This window comes from Geotrypetes seraphini, chromosome 9, assembly GCF_902459505.1.
Source record: "Geotrypetes seraphini chromosome 9, aGeoSer1.1, whole genome shotgun sequence".
Taxonomy (NCBI): domain Eukaryota; kingdom Metazoa; phylum Chordata; class Amphibia; order Gymnophiona; family Dermophiidae; genus Geotrypetes; species Geotrypetes seraphini.
The window spans coordinates 145,598,226-145,618,520 of NC_047092.1; the positions used below are offsets into that span (position 1 = coordinate 145,598,226).

The window sequence follows — 20,295 nt, forward strand, 5'->3', positions numbered from 1 at the left end:
ACTGGGTAAAGCTTTGGATTCTTGCCCAGAAATAGCTAAGAAGAAAAAATTAAAAAAATTAAATTGAATCAGGTTGGGCAGACTGGATGGACCATTTGGGTCTTTATCTGCCGTCATCTATTATGTTACTATGAGATAAGTGTCATTGTTTCTGTTGTGTTGCATTGTATACAGAGTCTGGCTTCTTGGCAGTTCAGTTTACCTTTTGTCTACATATTTCTATCTTTAGTTTGTGATTACTTATTCCATACTGAGTGAAGGTGTATCTGTGTTCTTTGTGTATGAAAAGGACATAGTTTTCTGTTAGCACTGACCAGAATTGATCTTTACTATTCTGGCTTGTTTAGTTTTATAATGGATATATTGACGTTCTAGTGCTCAGTGCAGTGTTTATGATGCTGCCTTTTCCTAGGTGCACCCTTGTTGTGTTACTTGTGGATTATTACTAAAAATAATTTTTTTTATATAGAGGAGTGGATGCTAAAAATAATTGGCCCTGGGTGTCAAATATACTAGGTATGCTACTGAATAGCTGAGAAGGTAAGGAAAAAGAAGTTAGTTTTTTTTTTTTTTTAGTTCAATCATCTTTATTAGTATTTGAAATATACAATCTAAGGGCAAGGATATCATATGTTGGATACAATAGTAGTGATATACATAAAATGGACATCTATGCCCCAGTACATAACAGAAGAAATAGTATTACAAAAATAAAACACATAACTATAACCAGAAAACCTGGCCAGACGTGAGATCAAATCATAGTAAATATATTGAACACAATATAATCAATCTGAAATTTTTATATATCTTAGTATAATGGAGTCTTAGCATTAAATAATATTATAATGTAATCATAATACATCAACAGGACTTTACCACCACAATAGGATCAGCCATAAGTTGCGATAAGAGTCATCCTTACTAACTGGAAAGATTTCTCAAATGTGAACCATGTTGAATGGTGGAATAATGTTTGCTTATATGCTAAATATGAAAGAATAGCAGCTGAGCGGAGAGGTTCCCTGTCTAAATTTGAGGAGATGTGGGCACCATTGCTTCTATATACGGAGAAGTTAGTTTATATAAACTACAAAAGATCGCAGAAAAAAGACAAGGCAAAAATATCTGGAAAAGTTATGAGAGGTTGGTCAAGTAGTCAGAAAGCAAAGATGCAAACAGAAGAAAAAATAGCCAACACTGTAAAACAAGGGGACAGACAAGACTTTTTTTTTTTAAGATATATTTGTGATAGGAGGAAGTGCAAAAGTAGCATTGTGAGACTCAAATGTGAAGAGAAGAAATATGTAGAAGCTGATAAAAAATAAGGCTGAATTGCTCAACAAATATTTCTGTTCTGTGTTCACAGCTGAAGCACCGGGAGCAGGACCACAGAAGACAAACACAAATAGGGATGGAGGTGTGGTAGACCCTGAACGATTTTCAGAGGATTGTGTTTGTGAGGAGCTAACTAAACTACAGGTGTACAAAGCAATGGGGCCAGATGGTATACATCGAAGGGCAGGGCTGCCATCAGAAATTTCTGGGCCCCTTACTGAGCAATCCTATTGGGCCCCCCACGCACCCCTTCCCCCCCGACCCCCCCCCTTCTTCCATGGGCCAAATACACACATACTTTTCTCTGTCGCCGCACTCTTTGACCAAAAGATTTGTAAGCCTGCAACCACGACAAGGTAGACTCTTTCAGCAGGGCCCTAACCTAACCTAAACTAAACTAATCTATACCTATCTATTCTAAACTAACATATGTCTAATACTGAACTAATAACAAACTAACAAACATCTGCATAATAAATAACTAATAAATAATAGTGCTAGTAGCTATAATTCACTTTTGAATGTAAAATCTCAGTTAAGGATTTCTTTTGACCTTTGTAGGCCAGAAGTAGATCACAATTGCACAATATTTTTTGTAACAAGTATTAAATGTGTTTTTATAAATACTGTAAGCTTAATAAATATATCAGAAAAAACTACACATCTGAGTGCATATCTGAACATACACATCTGTATGATCCCATCCTCCTCAGCTTGCCTATAGCTGCATCATGCATGTTAAAAATGTATGATATGTTGATATGTGCACCTTCCTTCCTTCCCATCCATCCTCCTCAGCCTGTCCTTACACATCCACAGCTGCATGTTAATGATGATGTATATGTTATGATGATAAATAAGTGCATATGAGCACATCATTAACATGCAGCTATGGATGAATATAAAAAAGAAACAATATTCTGTACAATTGTCAATTTATAAATCAGCGTCTTCTCCCCACTCTCTCTTCCCCATTTCCCTTCGGCGTCCTCAGCCCACTCTCTCTCTACTTTCTTTCAGCGCACGCACATAAAAACAAGCAAGTAATTTATATCATTTTCATTCTATTCATTCATAGAAATTAAAGTCTAAATAATGCCAGTCACATAACAAAACATGATTTTACAAAAATAATTCCCTGCACATTCAAGCCTGCAAGGATTACTAGATGTCTTTCAGCAGCTCCCCTCCCTCCCTCCCCCTTACCTTTGTGGCCAAGTCAAAATGATCTACCAACAATAAAATTTTTTAAAACACAAAGCACGCTGTACGCAGAGAAAATGTTAATTATCATTTATATTCCGCGGGTTTTCAAAGAGGTCAAGGCAGATGACTTTATGCAATATCACCTCAGTAACAACTATACAAAAATAGACAAATATTCCCCCTCCCTTTTTACTAAAACGCCTAGGTACGCCACTGGGATTGGCACTGGTCTGCGGACCGGCGGTTTAAGAACTGTGGCCTAGGACCCTGGGGGAGCCCGGGCCCCCTGTCAGCTCTGGGCCCCTGAATGCAGGACTGGTAGTACTGCCCTGATGGCGGCCCTGGATGGCCTTGTCCCCACACCTTCACTGGCTGACCTTTTCAATGCTTCTCTAAAGTCTGGAGTGGTACCGGAGGACTGAAGAAGACCGGATGTGGTCCCTCTCCACAAAATTGAAGTAAGGAAGAGGTAGGGAACTACAGGCCTATAGTCTGACTTCTGTGGTAAGTAATAACTTGCTGTGCATCACTTTAAGCACACTATGAATATGGAATTTATAAATGTGCTTATATAAAAATTCCATTTGTTCCAAGGCTGGCTCCTAGAATTGTGGGCTAGCTCCTAGATCCTAAGAAACTTTATCAAGCCCTGTCTTAATTTTGTATGTATGTATTTTGGAACCCACTTAGGTTTAGGCGAGCTACAAGCTTTTAAAAATAAATAAATAAATGAATATACATATGTAGATGTCAATATTCTGCTTAAGAGCTATTCTGTAAATATCCACTTATCTTACAAGGAGGTTGTATATATGGGTGGGGCATAAACAGAGTCCCCATTTACCAAATATTGGGTTACACCAGATATTGGCAACTCCGGTCCTCGATGGCCGGAATCCAATCAGATTTTCAGGATTTCTCCAATGAATATGCATTGAAAGCAGTGCATGCAAATAGATCTCATGCATATTCATTGGAGAAATCCTGAAAACCCGATTGGATTCCGGCCCTCAAGGACCGGAGCTGCCCATGTCTGGGTTACACACATCCCTGCTGTATTTAGACCAGGAGTGTCAAAGTCCTTCCTCGAGGGCCGAAATCCAGTTGGGTTTTCAGGATTTCCCCAAAGAATATGCATGAGATCTATTAGCATGCAATGAAAGCAGTGCATACAACTAGATCTCATGCATATTCCTTGGGGAAATCCTGAAAACCCGACTGGATTGCGGCCCTCGAGGAGGGACTCTGACACCTATGAATTAGGCACCCAGGTAAATGGATAAAGTAAGTGCCGATACCTAGATGTTGGACATGCCAATGCTAGGTTACACTTCTACTCTACAATAGAACCCAGTCACCTAGATTCTTTTATAAAATAGGCTTCTACCATGTGGCATTTAATCAGAGGCACCTACTTCTAGAATTAACCTCCTTAGTTCAGGGCCTAGGTACTTGCCTTTCCTCTTCACAGCAATCACCAGCCTGAACCTGCTCTTCCTCCTGTCACTGTTGCCACAATGAGCCAAGATCTGCTCATCCTCCCCTTACTGCTGCCACTGCCGTCCCATCTCTTGCTACCAAGCTACAGCACCAAGTTCAGGCATCCACTTATTCACTTTGTTGCTGGGTACCCGCCATTAACTCAGGCTTCCCCATCTTGTGTTATAATCATCTCTCTTCATAAGTTTGAGGAGACTGGGCTAGATGAACCAATTGGTTTGACCCAGTGTGGCTGTGCTTGTGTACTCTCCCTGTCCCCCAGCCCCTCCCTGTTGATCATTAAGACAAGCCTTTTCCTGCTCTGCTGATGCACAGGAACCCGTTTTGAAAAGTGGACTAGAAGAAGGTGGAAGGAAATTCTTCAATGGTGGGAGTTAATAAGGGAGGGTAAGTCTGATGAGGGAGAAAACAGGCTTATTTGGAGGGGTGGGGGGCAAGGAAGGAGAGAGATGAGGGTAATTCTGGAGGGAATGAAGGAGCCTGGCAGAGGTAAGCCTGAGAATGTAAAAGAGACGGGATATGGTGGCATGATTGAAGCATGATTGAACTGGGGAGTTGGAAGTGATGAATGACAGAATCTGGCAAGGAGACAGTGCAGGAAATGTGCTTTAATATGAGCTATGTTAGGATTCTTCTGTAAATTATAAGTGGCATCATAAGACTAATAAATACAATACATTACACAATAAATGAACTGGAAGTTGAAATGAACAGAAAGAAACTGTGGTGCAGAAAATGAGCTGTGAGCTAATGAGCTGTGGCTGGTCTGCTCTGTTATGACAGAGCAAGAGTTCAGCTTCTAAAGATAATTTAAAGAAAAAGCAAAACACTTTAATGCACTACACCAGTTTTCTGATATCCCCCCCCCCCCCCCATTTCCTCTTTTTCACAGAGGTCTGATTTTTGACTTAACCATGTTCAATAAAGATTCCTTTCCACAGGCACAGAATAGGGAAAAGTTCTACCAGCAGATGCGGTAGAGAACAACTGCATTAGTGGATTTTTAAGCATGCTTGGAATGGATAGGGGGGAGGGGGAGTCAGGAAGACAATGGCAGAAAAAGGATTGAGAGCTTATAAAAAAAATGCAGTTGGGATGGGGAACTGCTATTGGGTTGCATATGAGAATTTATGTGCTCACCTACCAGAGTGGAAGAACCTCAGTTCTGCAGACTGGATGGCCCAATTTGGTCTTTATCTGCCATCATCTATTACGTTACTAAATTTCCTTAATACCCACTGCAGAACACTAAAAATGAAACCAAATTTATGGGGAGGGAGGAGGGCCTAGACTGATTTCTGAGAACTGCTCTACTTCTTAACGTAACCAACCTCTATGAAAGTTGGCCACCATTGTAAGTATTTCCTTGGATTCACTTTGGAAGGCATCCTGAATGCAGCGGGTGAAATGCGTTTCATGTGTGCTGTTGTAGCAGTCCTCACACAGCAGAATATTGTCTGTTACACAATAGAGGATGACATCCTTCTCTGGATGAAGGTAACATTTCAAATGGTGGCCAGTTTCAATGGCAGCATCGCCTAGCGTATGGGATGTGAAGGCCTTATTGCTATGGATGGTGTCAAGACATTCTTTGCAGTAATTTAAGTTGCAGGTGATGCATTTTTTGATGGAGCTGCGCTTGAATTTCCGGTCACAGAGATGGCAGAACAATTTGCTTTCATGAGGAATTATATCCATGGAATTCAGTTTTGCTGCATCAAACTTTTGTTTTTGCTGAGCGACAATAATCTGCATGAGATAATTCTCTGGGAATTTGATCTCTGTGGGACTGTCGAAGTGGAATTCAGACTTGCAGATTGGGCATTTGACAGAAACATTACCTTTCCGGTCCATTTTCATTTTGCTCTTCATCTTCTGCACGCAGTTTTCACATACCGTATCATCACATGGCAACAAGATAGGGTTCAGAAAAATTTTTTTACATCCAAAGCAAACCAGCTCTGGATACACAGGTCCAAAAAATTCCTCAAAGTCTCTACAGTTTGCAAAGGCCGGTGTTTCCCCATTCTTTCTAAAATTCAAATTCTTTCTGAAAACCAAAGACACACAACATCGTCAGAACACAAACTGTAATAAAGATGCAAATGATTTTCTCACAACTTTAACAGAAATGGACAACCAGAACTGGCAGATCTTATTTAATAAAATGAATTTTATAATGTTCTCAGTTTAAAATGAAAACGGTTTCATTTATTGTTAAATTGTATTTCTTTCTATCTCCATGGGTATAGTCAAATCTTAAACTTTCTCTAAAACTGAAACCAGAGTTTATTGGAATTTTTTTTTTTAAATGTTGAAATGACACTGCTTGCTGATTTTTTTTTTTTTTTTTAGTTTATAACATTTTATTGAAGAAATCCAATAAATATACAATAATAAAATACAATAAAATAATCATTACATATTAAATTTACCGTATTAACATTCCATCACGTCATTCATTTCTTCAAAATAAATTTTCAAATTTCCTATTACAACTATCAATACATTCCCCCTTTTACCTTCCACCCTTCCCTTCCCCCTCCCCCCCATTATTTATATATAACTTTTTATTGAAGAAATATATAATTTAAAAAAATAAAATAATCATTACAATTAAATTTACCATATCAACTTCCAACATATGTCCATCATTCCTTCAAAATAAATTTTTCAAATTACCTATTACATCACTTAATACATTCCCTTAGTTTCCAATCCCCTTACCCTCTTTTTCCCCTTATTTCCCCCTATTGTTTTAATTTTATTACAATATTATAATAAATGATTAAACATAAATACAGTTCAATGAATTTCACACATATTAATATCATCCCTCCTATTTCCCCCTACCCTAGAATAAAAGGTGACATCAAATATCAATAATAAAAATGCATAAACATTTATATTGTTTCAATGTAAAATATTAAGAATCATACTTCTTGCTTTTGAGGATAATTTTTGTAAATAAGGATCCCAAATTTTAAAAAATAAACGAGTTCTTCTAGGAAATTTATGAACCTCCCAAACCTCAAATAAAATTAAACAATTAAATTGCTGATTTTAAAAGAAAAGGGCTCTGTACTTATAGTGGTTGTAATAGGAGCACTATTTCAATTTTGGGCATCCCTAAACCAGCATTTAGATATCCATAGTGCATAGGCATCCAACTATTGATTCTGCAATGCTGGGTTACAGCTGTCCAAACCTGATGAATGTCCATATAGCAAGGGGGCGTATTTTCAAGTTTTATTTTGATTTGATAAAACACTTATTCACATTTACTAAGCGAGTTACAATAGAATAAAAATAAACATACATTTAGACATACTATTTAAAATTTAAAAATAATGGGTTGGACTGACTAACTTACAGACTAGTTGATATACAAAGAATGGAGGGATAAAGTTACAAATCAGTGCTTTAAAGTAGAAAAAAGAACCATAAATGGAAAAAAAAAAACATTAGGGAGGGAGCAGTATAATCCTGGAGGGTAACTACTTTACAATTTGAATATAATTTAAAGATTAAGAGCATCTTTAAAGAGAAAGCTTTTAAAGTTATTTTTAAAATGGCTGAGAGATCGTTTTCCTCTCTTATATATTGAGGCAAAGTGTTCCAGAGTTGCAGGGCCATCACCGAAAACATATCATGGCTTCTGGTTCCGATGACTTTCAAGGAAGGGACTACTATGAGCTTTTGGATTGTAGATCGGAGAGAGCGTGGTGTATTATAAGAAATAAGCATTCTATTAATAAATTGTGGTTCATTGATGGACAGAGTTTTAAATACTAAAAGTAATATTTTAAAGGAGATACGGTGGTTAATTGGGTGTGTTTTGGTGGAACTAAGGACTGGCTGATACATGGACATCCATGTCCTAGCCATTCCCTAATTTGGAAGGGGAGCAAATGTCTACGTACACAAACAGAATGCCCAGGTCACGGAAAGATTCTCAGATTAAGCAACACTTCATTGGAGGGAATCAGGGGGTCACTTCCATAATCCTCACATAGTTTCTGCTTTCACCCAAAATGAAACCAGTTTAAAAAACTAAGGGCTCCTTTTATCAAGCCGCGCTAGTGGGGTTAACGCGCGTGACATTTCATCATGCATTAACCCCCCGCGCTGGCCTAAAAACTAATGCCTGCTCAAGGGAGGCGTTAGCGGCTAGCGCAGCCGGTAGTTTAGCATGCTGTATTACGTGCGTTAAACCGCTAGCGCGGCCTGATAAAAGGAGCCCTAAGCAATGTCTCAGCTCTGGAAATAATAGACATTCATGGTATTAAAAGGCTGATATGAACAATCATATCCTTGCACATGAATGTTTTTGTGGCCATTTTGGAATATGGCTGTTTATGTTGCTGTCCAAATTCTGGTTCTGCTACAACCCTAGTCTGAACATTCTAATTTTTAAAATGGTTCTTGATTCTGGGCAAACTCAGTTGCCATCTGCACCTCACAGACTTGGACGTTCTTATTTGGACTTGGACAAAATGCTATTCTACATGCTTTATAAGATGTATTAATTTTTCCAATATGGAACATTAAACTTACTAGAGCAATGGTTTCCATCTGCAAGCTTATGCAACTCTTTTTAAATTATTGATAAATAAATTTAATATCTCATGCAATAATGTTGCTTTAAATTGAATACAGAAGGAACACCACAAGTAAATTATAAAGTGTAATAAGGAAAAACAGAAACAAAAGCTCACTATTGATAGTATTAAGCAGGATGTACCCATACCCCAATACATGAGACACCCTTTGCCTAGGATACCTGAAGAAAGACACCAATATAGATAAATAAAAGATGTAGCTGAAAGAAATGTTTTAAGATTACAGTAAAATGATTATTGCTTGGTTTAATATTACTGAGATGGATTTGCATGCACTGCCTCCTTGAGATGCAAATCTATCTCATATATATTTCTTGTGGATATGCGGAGAACCTGACCTGCCTGTGGCTCTCGAGAGCTGGAATTGCCTATCCCTGATCTAGATACAACCCCCTAAATTGCTGACAGGAGCAAAATTAATTGTGCATGATTAACTAAGTCATTATAGAGTTGCTAATGATAGGGAAAGTTACTAATGAAGACTGACAAGAAATCATATGACCAATGAACCAAATATGTCAAAATGCAGTCAAATGCAAATCATAGTTACCAGATGCTAGGGTCCAACTTGGGGGTTAGCACCCAAGAAAAAGATCTGGGTGTCATTGTAGACAATACAATGAAGTCTTCCATCCAATGTGCAGTGGCAGCCAAAAAAACCCAAACAAACAAGATGCTAGGAATATATTAAAAAAGGGATGATAGAATGTTATAGTGCCTCTGTATCGCTCCATGGTGCAACCACACCTGGAGTATTGTGTTCAGTTCTGGCCACTTTATCTCAGGAAAGATATAGCGGAACTAGAAAAGATTCAAAGAAGAGCGACCAAGATGATCAAGAGGATGAAACTTCTCTCATATGAGGAAAGACTAAAAAGGTTAGGGCTCCTCAGCTTGGAAAAAAGATGGCTGAGGAGAGATTTGACTGAAGTCTACAAAATCCTGAGTGGTTTAGAACGAGTACGAGTGGATCAATTTTTTACTCCATCAAAAATTACAAAGACTAGGAGACACTCGATGAAGTTACAGGGAAATTTGTTTAAAACCAATAGGAGGAAATATTTTTCATTCAGAGAATAGTTAAGCTCTGGAGCGAGTTTCCAGAGGTTGTGGTAAGAATGGTTAACATAGTTGGTTTTAAGAAAGGTTTGGACAATTTTCTGAAGAAAAAGTCCACAGTCTGTTATTGAGACAGACATGGGGGAAGCCACTATTTACCCTGGATCGGTAGCATGGAATCTTGCTACTGTTTGGGCTTTTGCAAGGTACTAGTAACCTGGATTGGCCACTGAGGCCAGGCTGCTGGGGTTGGTAGCTTAGAATGTTGCCACTTTTTGGAGTTTTGCCTGGATTGGCCACCGTGATGACAGGCTACTGGGCTAGAGGGGCTACTGGTCTGACCCAGTAAGGCTGTTCTCATGTTCTATTTATTTATTTGGTTTTATTCTCTCCAATGAGCTCAGGATGAGTTACAGATGACAGGTTACAATTTCACATACTCCCGAAAGAGATGGTGGAGGAAACTACCATTCTAAGATTTAAGGGAAAATTGGACACACATCTTCTTGCAGGACACATTGAGGGATACGAGTGACTAATGTATGCACCAGGGTATGCCTGGCTGAGCCTCCGCGTGTGCGGATCACCGGACTGGATGGACCCCAGGTCTGATCCGGTGCAGGCATTTCTTATGTTCTTATGTTTATAATACAATGTAAACAGCTTAACTCTACATATATCTATACAGAGGGTCTAGTTCCAAAATTCATTTCTTATTTTTCTAATCATTGGGTCTTAATGAAGTAATTATATTGTAATTGGAAGATGTACTAACTTACGTATGAATAATAATAAATGAAATGATGTCATGATGCTAATAAAAATGTCCTCTCACCTGTGGTTTGGGGAGATTCTTGGGTTAGATTCTGCCAGTTAGTAGACCACTAATATCTCCCATTAAGGCCTTGATGTTTTAAACTTCAATTTGTTTCTGGTTGTTATTCCTTGGCATCCCCCAGAGAAGGAAAGAATGGGCTGAGTAAGTAATCTGTCCATGTAGCTATTCAGAGCAAACAGTTGGTGGCATGACTTAGAACCCACTCTGACATACGTCAACAGATATATATTCAAGTAGGGCCAAGGTTTGTAGTTGTTCAAAGGAACATGATAACGGATGCTGTGGATGGACAGACTGGATGGGCTTTTGACCTTTATCTACAATCATGTTTCTATGATGATAAGGAAAAAGGAACTACTGAAGCTACAGGATATATTAAGAGAAGCCATGGGTTGGGGTGGCTTGACTGATCAGGTCAATATTAGAGTCATGACAGGGGAACTCTCATGCCCATCCCTAGATGGTATCAAATGATTGAGAGTATTAATAGAGTAAAGTTTCCCCTAAATGAAATGTTTTCCATGGAGAAACTGTTACAGTCCAAGTGCCGTGCAAGAGATAGGAGAAATTCTGGCTAGTGCAGGAGACAGCACAAGTCAGAATTGAGAGAGATTTATGTTTAAGTGCTAGTTGGAGGAAGGCAATGTGGTTAGAGAAAAAAAGAGAGCATAAGCCAGAAAAAGTGTATTCAGCTCAGTTTAAAGATCTGGCCAGAGGTTTCAATGCATAGTACCGTATTTTCGCGGATATAACGCGCACCATTGTAAAACGCGCACAGGGGTATAGCGCGCAGAAATCACGATGATATGTACAAAAACTTTTCTATACCGCGCTCAGGCATATAACGCGCATGCTGCCCGACTCTCCTTTCGCCCGCCCTGACTTTCCGTGCGCTGTCCCGACTCTCCGTTCACCCCCCCTGACTTCCGTGCACTGTCCTCCCTTGAAGTCCTGTCCCCCCTTGAAGGTCTGTCCCCATCCTGAAAGCCTGATGCCCCCCCCCGACGTCCGATACATCCCCCCCCCCGGCAGGACCACTCGCACCCTCACCCCGAAGGACCGCCGACTCCCCAACAATATCGGGCCAGGAGGGAGCCCAAACCCTCCTGGCCACGGCGACCCCCTAACCCCACCCCGCACTACATTACGGGCAGGAGGGATCCCAGGCCCTCCTGCCCTCGACGCAAACCCCCTCCCCCCAACGACCGCCCCCCCCCCAAGAACCTCCGCCCGTCCCCCAGCCGACCCGCGACCCCCCTGGCCGACCCCCACGACACCCCCACCCGCCTTCCCCGTACCTTTGTGTAGTTGGGCCAGAAGGGAGCCCAAACCCTCCTGGCCACGGCGACCCCCTAACCCCACCCCGCACTACATTACGGGCAGGAGGGATCCCAGGCCCTCCTGCCCTCGACGCAAACCCCCCTCCCCCCCAGCCGACCCGCGACCCCCCTGGCCGACCCCCACGACCCCCCGACCCCCCTTCCCCGTACCTTTGGAAGTTGGCCGGACAGACAGGAGCCAAACCCGCCTGTCCGGCAGGCAGCCAACGAAGGAATGAGGCCGGATTGGCCCATCCGTCCTAAAGCTCCGCCTACTGGTGGGGCCTAAGGCGCGTGGGCCAATCAGAATAGGCCCTGGAGCCTTAGGTCCCACCTGGGGGCGCGGCCTGAGACACATGGTCGGGTTTGGCCCATGTGCCTCAGGCCGCGCCCCCAGGTGGGACCTAAGGCTCCAGGGCCTATTCTGATTGGCCCACGCGCCTTAGGCCCCACCAGTAGGCGGAGCTTTAGGACGGATGGGCCAATCCGGCCTCATTCCTTCGTTGGCTGCCTGCCGGACAGGCGGGTTTGGCTCCCGTCTGTCCGGCCAACTTCCAAAGGTACGGGGAAGGGGGGTGGGGGGGTCGTGGGGGTCGGCCAGGGGGGTCGCGGGTCGGCTGGGGGGGAGGGGGGTTTGCGTCGAGGGCAGGAGGGCCTGGGATCCCTCCTGCCCGTAATGTAGTGCGGGGTGGGGTTAGGGGGTCGCCGTGGCCAGGAGGGTTTGGGCTCCCTTCTGGCCCAACTACACAAAGGTACGGGGAAGGCGGGTGGGGGTGTCGTGGGGGTCGGCCAGGGGGGTCGCGGGTCGGCTGGGGGACGGGCGGAGGTTCTTGGGGGGGGGCGGTGATTGGAGGGAGGGGGGTTTGCGTCGAGGGCAGGAGGGCCTGGGATCCCTCCTGCCCGTAATGTAGTGCGGGGTGGGGTTAGGGGGTCGCCGTGGCCAGGAGGGTTTGGGCTCCCTCCTGGCCCGATATTGTTGGGGAGTCGGCGGTCCTTCGGGGTGAGGGTGCGAGTGGTCCTGCCGGGGGGGGATGTATCGGACGTCGGGGAGTCGGCCGGGCAAGAGGGCTTGGGCTCCCTCTTGCTCCGATCGTGGATGCGGGTGCGGGTGGGAGCGCGTGCGAGCGGTCGTTCGGGGTGGGGGTGCGAGCGGTCCTGCTGGGGGGGTGAATCGGGCGTCGGGCGGGGTGGGAACTATGTTTAAAAACTTTTGTATACCGCGCTCAGGCATATAACGCGCGAGGGGTATGCGCGGTACGTAAAATCACGTATAACGCGCGCGTTATATCCGCGAAAATACGGTAGTAGTGAAAATCAGAACAGACTTTAAGGGAATCCTGGAGGATTCCCATCTAATGGGTATCTGTGAACAGAGGCTCCAGGATTAAAATCCCCTGATAGTAACAACATCTTTGACTACTCAACTTAAATTGTCAGATCACAAGTCTCCCCTTCCTGCTTGTAGTCATATTAGCAGGCAAAACTACAGGCTGACAAGCCCATTCTCTGAGGCTCAGATGCACTAAAGTCAGCAATCATCGCTAAACTAGTTTTGACTGCTGTAATGATGATTGCATTTGCCGACCCGATGCACAAAACAGCTCACCGCATGTTTTTTCTCTCAATCTCCCATTTTCCGATCCAGCCATGCAAATTAGCTAAAAGCCCATGCAAACTAGCCAAGTGATTGAAGAACTAATATCGCTTGGCTATGCACAAAAAAACCCAGGGGTTTTAGCAATCCAAAAAAAGTGACTGGTCAAGACACACACATATCTGTCTCATTTAAAAAAAAAAAGAAAAAAGTCTCCCCCGCTGATGACAACTCTCCCCCGCTGATGACAACACCCCCAATGCACTGGGAACTGATCCCCCACCCCCACCGCGGCAGTGAAAATGGTAGAAGAGATGCCCACTCCCTCCTGCCAATGGAGGCCCCTGAACCATTCCCTACCCTCCCCCTTCCCCCACCCTCCAATAAAGGCAGGAGGGATGCCCACTCCCTACTGCCACCAGATGCTCCCCCAAATCCCCCCGGTACCTTTTTCAGAAGTTGGAAGTAGGAGGGAAGCACGGTCCCTCCAGCTTCAAGGCTAAGCCCCATCCAAAATGGTGGACCTTCCCTCCTCAGTGCATCATGTGATGCACAAAGAGGGGCCCAAGGCCCTGATTGGCTCAGACGCCTTAGGTATCTGAGCCAATCAGTGCCAATCAGTGATCCAATCAGTATACAGAGAGAGAGGCCTATAGCCCTGATTGGCTCAGATGCTAAAGGGAGAGGCCTTAGACATCTGAGCCAATCAGGACCTTTGGCCCCTCCCCATGCATCACATGGGATGCATAGGGAGGAGTCTAAGCTCTGATTGGCTCAGATACCTTGAGAGGGGCCTTAGGCATCTAATCCAATCAGGGCCTTGGGCCCCTCCCCATGCATCACATGATGCACCGAGGAGGGAAAGCCTGCTTTCAACTTTTTTTTTTTTTTAATTAGGATTTTTATATACAGCCTATCAAGGTTATCTAAGCGGTTTTACAATCAGGTACTCAAGCATTTTCCCTATCTGTCCCGGTGGGCTCACAACTTATCTAACGTACCTGGGGCTATCTAACTTCTGAAAAAGGGCGGGGCTAGGGTAGGATTAGGGGCAGGACTGGGGCATAATGGGGCGGGGATGGGTGGGCTTGGGGGGCGGGTCTAGGGTGTCCAGATTTTACGAATGTATAATCTGACAACCCTAACCTTGACCCCCTCCCAAATAACAACTCCCCTGCCTGAAAGAGCCCTATGACAATCCCCAGCCTCGAAGACCCTCCGTTACCCAAAGAACCCTCCTACCTTCAACCCTATGCCTACCTTAAGAGTATTATAATGCTGCTTTAAGAATATAATGCAGAAATATGCATTCCTTACAAATTGCTTCCTATCCCAGAAAAAAATACCCTTAGGTTTCAATTATTTGAGAGAAGAATATAATTGTTCTATTACACTGTCAGATGACTATTATGATGATAAGTGCTTTTGGAATTGTAAACATAAATAAAAACATTGTTTGCTTCATGTCTTCCTCCAAAAATACAAGCAGAAAAAAGTGAATACAAAAGGATAGTCTTCTTTAGGAACACACAATTCATATTGGAGAATCCCATGAAACGGATTACAGCTCTGCTTGACATAGCCAGTGTTTTGACACATAAACAATATGGTTTGTAAACTGTGCCGAGCTCTATAATTATGGAGAGGATGCGGTATATAAATTTAAGGTTTAGTTTAGTTTAGTCTTCATCAGGATTTGTTATAAATCCTCTCAAATGCGTAGAAGTGTTTTTTTGTATCCTGCTGCTCTGGTGAATCATGCAGTTTGTGGATTACTGCCTACTGTTTGCCAATTTCACACCTTTGAGAGGATTCATAATGACTCCTGATGAAGGCACATTATTTATGTGTCGAAACACTGGCCATGCCGAGCCGAGCCGAGCTATAATCTGTTTCATGTGATTCTCCAATAAAGATTGTGTGCTCCTAAGGGAGGACTATCCTTTCATCCTCACTTTTTCTGCTTGTGCATGTACTGTGTGGGGTATGGCTTTTCTGTTTCCTTTTGGTGCCTCCAGAAATTAACATAAAGCTACAGAGCAATTTTAGGTGCCTCAGTGCTGGATGATGAAAACCCCAATATAGCTTCAAATATGCAAATGGTCTGGATTCTACTTTCATTTATTATATCTTATGTCCATTGAAAAGACGCCTCAGCCCCACCACTCCACCGCTGTAAAAGTTTTTTATACTGCGGGAAGCATAGTGTGGTGCCACTTTGGCTCCCTTGGTTGCCTCCCTTTATATGGCAAGATTTGAGGAAATCTGGGTTTATGCCTCTACATGGTATCCCTATATTTGTTTTTGGGGCAGATTTTTAGACAACATTTTTTTCATTTGGAAAAATACTAGACAAGAATTGGATTTTTCTCTTCAACATCTAAATTCAGTCGACCCCAATATCAAATTTACTATGATATTTCATCAAACTAAAATCGATTTTTTGGACATCTCTGTCCAAGTACAGGAGGGTAGAATTAATACAACTCTTTACAGGAAGCCAGTTACTCGAAACACTACACTTCACTATAGTAGTTTTCATCCGTTTAAATTGAGATATAATTTACCTATAGGGCAGTTTTTACGGATTCGCAGGGTTTGTTCTTCTGTTAAAGAATATAAAGTGCAGGCTAACAAGCTGGCAGATAGATTGCGGGACAGGGGTTACCCGGAAAGATCGATTAAACAGGCATATATAAGGGGCAAGTATGCCCAAAGAGATCTTCTTTTGCAGGAACCTAAAAATTCTCCCCAGAGAGATAGCAACCAATTGACATATATCTTGCCTTTTTCTAAGCAACGACAGCTGTGGTAGGCATGTTAAGGAAACATTGGCACATTGTCCAAATACACAAATCTTTGGAAAGTTTTCCTTTGGTAGCATACTCCTGGGGGATGTCACTAGGACAACGGTGTAATTTCCAAAGATATGGGATAAGACACAAAGTGGTGGGGGGACACCACTGGATTTGTGGCAGATGCCAGTGGTGCCCATCCGCCATTCAAGGTGACAGCTGGCAGGTTCCAGGCAGGGAATTGGTCTTGAGATCTAGAGGTAACACAGACTGCAATTCACAGGGAGTCGTTTATGCGATAGCCTGTCCCTGTGACCTTATCTATATAGGTCGGACTAACCGGAAAGTAAAGACGTGACTCACAGAGCACAAGTCCCGCATATTGAATAAGGTAGCTCAGGCTCCCTTAGTAGAACATTGGTTTAAACATAAACATGCCATAGACGATCTGAGATGGCGTGTTATAAACAGGATTATGGGGACAGACGGTGAGGTTGATCATAGACAGTTAAATGAGAGTGAACAGAGATACATTTTTAAGGTGGACACTATTGAACCCCGCGGGTTGAACAGCGGGATTGAATGGGGATCTATGATGTAATGAATGTAAGGGTTGGACCAATGAGCTGCAGGGGGGCGGATACTTTTGGTTTTGAGAGGGAGGATTTAAATCGGGTGCGAAGGATGCCGGCGCCATCTTTTGCTCACATTAAGATTGGAGTCGGATGACGGCGGCGACCTTGGTAAGCTAGACATTCTTATACGATATTTCAAGTTTGCAAACATGTTCAGGGAGGGGGCTAGGCACAACTGTATGTTTATAGCTTCGTTTCTGTATTTTCTAGGGAGACCCTTGATAAAGCACTGATTTTGTGCGAAACATGTTGGGTCTGACTCCCAGGTTTGGCTGAGATAAGTATTACCATAATTTAAAAGTTTGAAATGAAGACACATGCAAGAATTTTATAAAATTATTTAAGAATTTAAGAATTAAAAATAAACAAAAAACTAAAAATAACAAAATAAGGGTTGAAGTAGACAGCCAATGATGAAGCACCACACTATGCTTCCCGCAGTATAAAAAACTTTTACAGCGGTGGAGTGGTGGGGCTGAGGCGTCTTTTCAATGGACATAAGATATAATAAATGAAAGTAGAATCCAGACCATTTGCATATTTGAAGCTATATTGGGGATTTAAAGGCTGGATTGAAACCATATTATTACAATTGGCCACTTGGTTATTAGGCTTTAGGATGATGAAAACCAGCATCTTGGAACTCAGATACCATTACAGAATACTAGTATAACCTAGGATTGGTGTACCTTACATTTACAAGCCTCCAGTTTGTATCCGGCGAGTAGCCACTAGCCACCTGGTCAATTCCCACCTGGTCAGTTCCCACCCACCAATTAATTGCCTCCTGGATAATTGCCACTGTGAACTATTCCCACTGATGCCAGGTTTATTACCTTTTTTGACCGTCACTGTTTTTCTTGCATCTTTATAACAACCAATTGGAGGAGCCGCATTGGGGCGTTCTCCTCCATCGCTGACTGGAGTTGTGTCAGAAAAGCTGATTGGAGCTGTGTCAGAGAGTCGGTTGCTGATTGGAGCAGGGTCGGTGTTCACATCAGCTTTATAAATTATTGTGGGGATTCAGCAGTGGGGTGGTGGTGAGTGGGAACTGGGAAGGTGCTGCACGTGCATTCAACAGTCCCAAAGGCTTTTACAACAGAATGCTGGGAAATGCCTTCACTATGATTCTGCCAGATAACATCTCCCAGTGTGAAAATATGTCATCTTTGTCCTCAGAGACATGATTTTGTATGGAATAAATTGTGAATATATACATTTTATATGCTGATACAGAAGTGTTTGATTTCTAAAAATATATATATTTTTGGTTTATAGAAGTTTACTTTGTAAACTTTTCCCTGATCCCTCAGATAAGTTTCCCCATACATGTGCAGCTTCCAAGTATTAGGGTTAGGGGGAGACCCCAAGAATGCATAGCCTCTGAGTATTAGGGTTAGGGGAAGACACCGAATATGTGCAGCCTCTGAGTGTTAGGTTAGAGGGAGACCCTGAGTATGCAAAGCTTCCGAATGTTAGGATAAGATCCAAGCTCGGGTATTGAAGAAGCGGTTTCAACAACGAGGATACCCGAAACATGTAATACGACGAGCATATACGCGTGCTAAATATGCACATAGACATCTACTCTTGCAATATAAACAAAATCCTGAAGATGATAACCTGTTGGTATGTGTTCAACAATTCTCCCACCTGGCTTATGACATTAAGAACATTGTTCTTAAACATTGGCACATCATTAGATTGATCATGGGGAATGAATATGGCCCGCCCACTTTTGCGTTTAAAAGAGCAAAAAATTTGGGGGAACTCATTGGTCATCACAAACATAAACAAAATGAACCCTCTGTAATCAATGGTCACTATAGATGTGACCAATGTCAATGGTGCGAGTATGCATTGGTAGGGGAAACTTGGTCTCATCCCTATACTGGCCAGGTTTATACAGCTAAAACGAGAACTAACTGTAAGACTGATCATGTGATTTATATGATCATTTGCCCTTGTCCAAAAATTTATATAGGTCGTACCAGCCGGCCTATGCACATTCGACTTAATGAACATAAGTCACGTGTCAACACTGGAGTCGAGACTGCTCCTTTGGTCCGTCATTGGTCTTTAATGAAACATAAAATCACTGATTTAAAATGGCGTATTATTGATACGGTTCATGTTGGGTGGGAGGGAGGAAATTATGAACACAATTTAAACATTAAGGAATTGCGATGGATGTTTAAGCTTAACACTATGTATCCTCATGGCTTAAATCTAACTAGTGATTGGCTTACAGCGAGCATATGACTTTGTCATTAGACATCTGTGATATACAAGCTAAAGAGTTGTGGGTGTGTCTGTGGTATACAAGTTAAAGAGCTGTGGGTGTGAAGTGTATTGGCCAGTTTTGAGTCACATGACCCAGGGGTTTAGATTATTAGCTCCCATTTTGCCGGTGTGTTCTCACTTCCGGCTCACAAATCATGGATTTAGCATTCAGCTAAGATAGTACACTGCTCTGGTAAGCTTTGTGGCGTTTTTAAATTTTTAACACTGCTGGGTTCTTAAACTTTAAACTTTAAGCTAATACAATGTTTTGCTCTTCACAGTGTTCTCCTTCCCCGACCCTGATGAAATAATGAAACGCGTCGGTGGGGATTGAGCCAGACCCAGTTTACATATATAAAAAAAAGCTAAGTATCAGCTACATTTGCTACTATTATAGTATTAAGCACAAGCACTTTATAACTTAAAAAGAAAACCATAAAATAATATATTGAAAAACCGCATAATATAAAGGTTCCTATGAGGACAGCTACCATACGTTAAAATCGTGTGGCACTCTGAGGAACTTTAAGCGAAGAAAATGGTGGCTAACTTAAGTTAAGTTTTGTTTATAGATACGATATTTTGTGCACTTTTTTGTTTTGATTTTTAAGTCTGATTTGGACATTTCCCGCTAAGCATTCAAACATCCATTTTTGAAAGCTGAACCACTACATGTCGCCAAATTTTTTTTTTTTTTTTAAATCGCCTACTTGGACGTCTAGGCTGGTAGGACATCAGACTCTTAGGGTGCCCTATCTTTATGCCCCATTGTCAATCAAGAAATGGCCAAGTTGAAAATGTTCAAATCCAGACTATTTGGATGTGAGAGTGGCCATTATTATGATGGAATAGCTACAGAGACATGCCAACAGAGCAGTAGGGCACCTTAGAGGGGGTACTGTTGTGAACTTCACATAAAGAGTGCCCGAAGTACATCTCACCATATACCCCTTATAATTAAAGGCGAGTCTTCCAAAACTTCCCCAAAACCTATTAGACCCACCCTGTCTACCACATCAATAGCCCTCATGACTGCAAGTCATCTATATGGCTGTAGGGTTTTGATGGTTTTAGTGGGCTCACACTTTCTACCATGATTTGTTAAG

At 42.4% G+C, this 20,295-nt stretch overlaps 1 protein-coding gene across 5 annotated transcripts in view; it reads right to left on the minus strand.

Moving 5' to 3' along the window:
- Nucleotides 1–20,295, minus strand: part of FAM124B (family with sequence similarity 124 member B) — a 131,559-nt gene that overhangs the window by 31,887 nt on the left and 79,377 nt on the right. For 3 of the 5 annotated variants that reach the window (XR_004540652.1, XM_033958754.1, XM_033958755.1), the window contains exon 2: nucleotides 5,376–6,094. The exons of 1 other annotated variant lie outside the window; for it this stretch is intronic. Coding sequence is in view for 2 of the 4 variants with exons in the window: in XM_033958754.1 (XP_033814645.1) it covers nucleotides 5,376–6,094 (719 nt within the window). In the remaining 2 variants the exon portion in view is untranslated. Of the gene's footprint in view, nucleotides 1–5,375; nucleotides 6,095–20,295 lie in introns of those variants that run through there. One more of the 5 variants, XM_033958757.1, reaches the window with a different exon arrangement.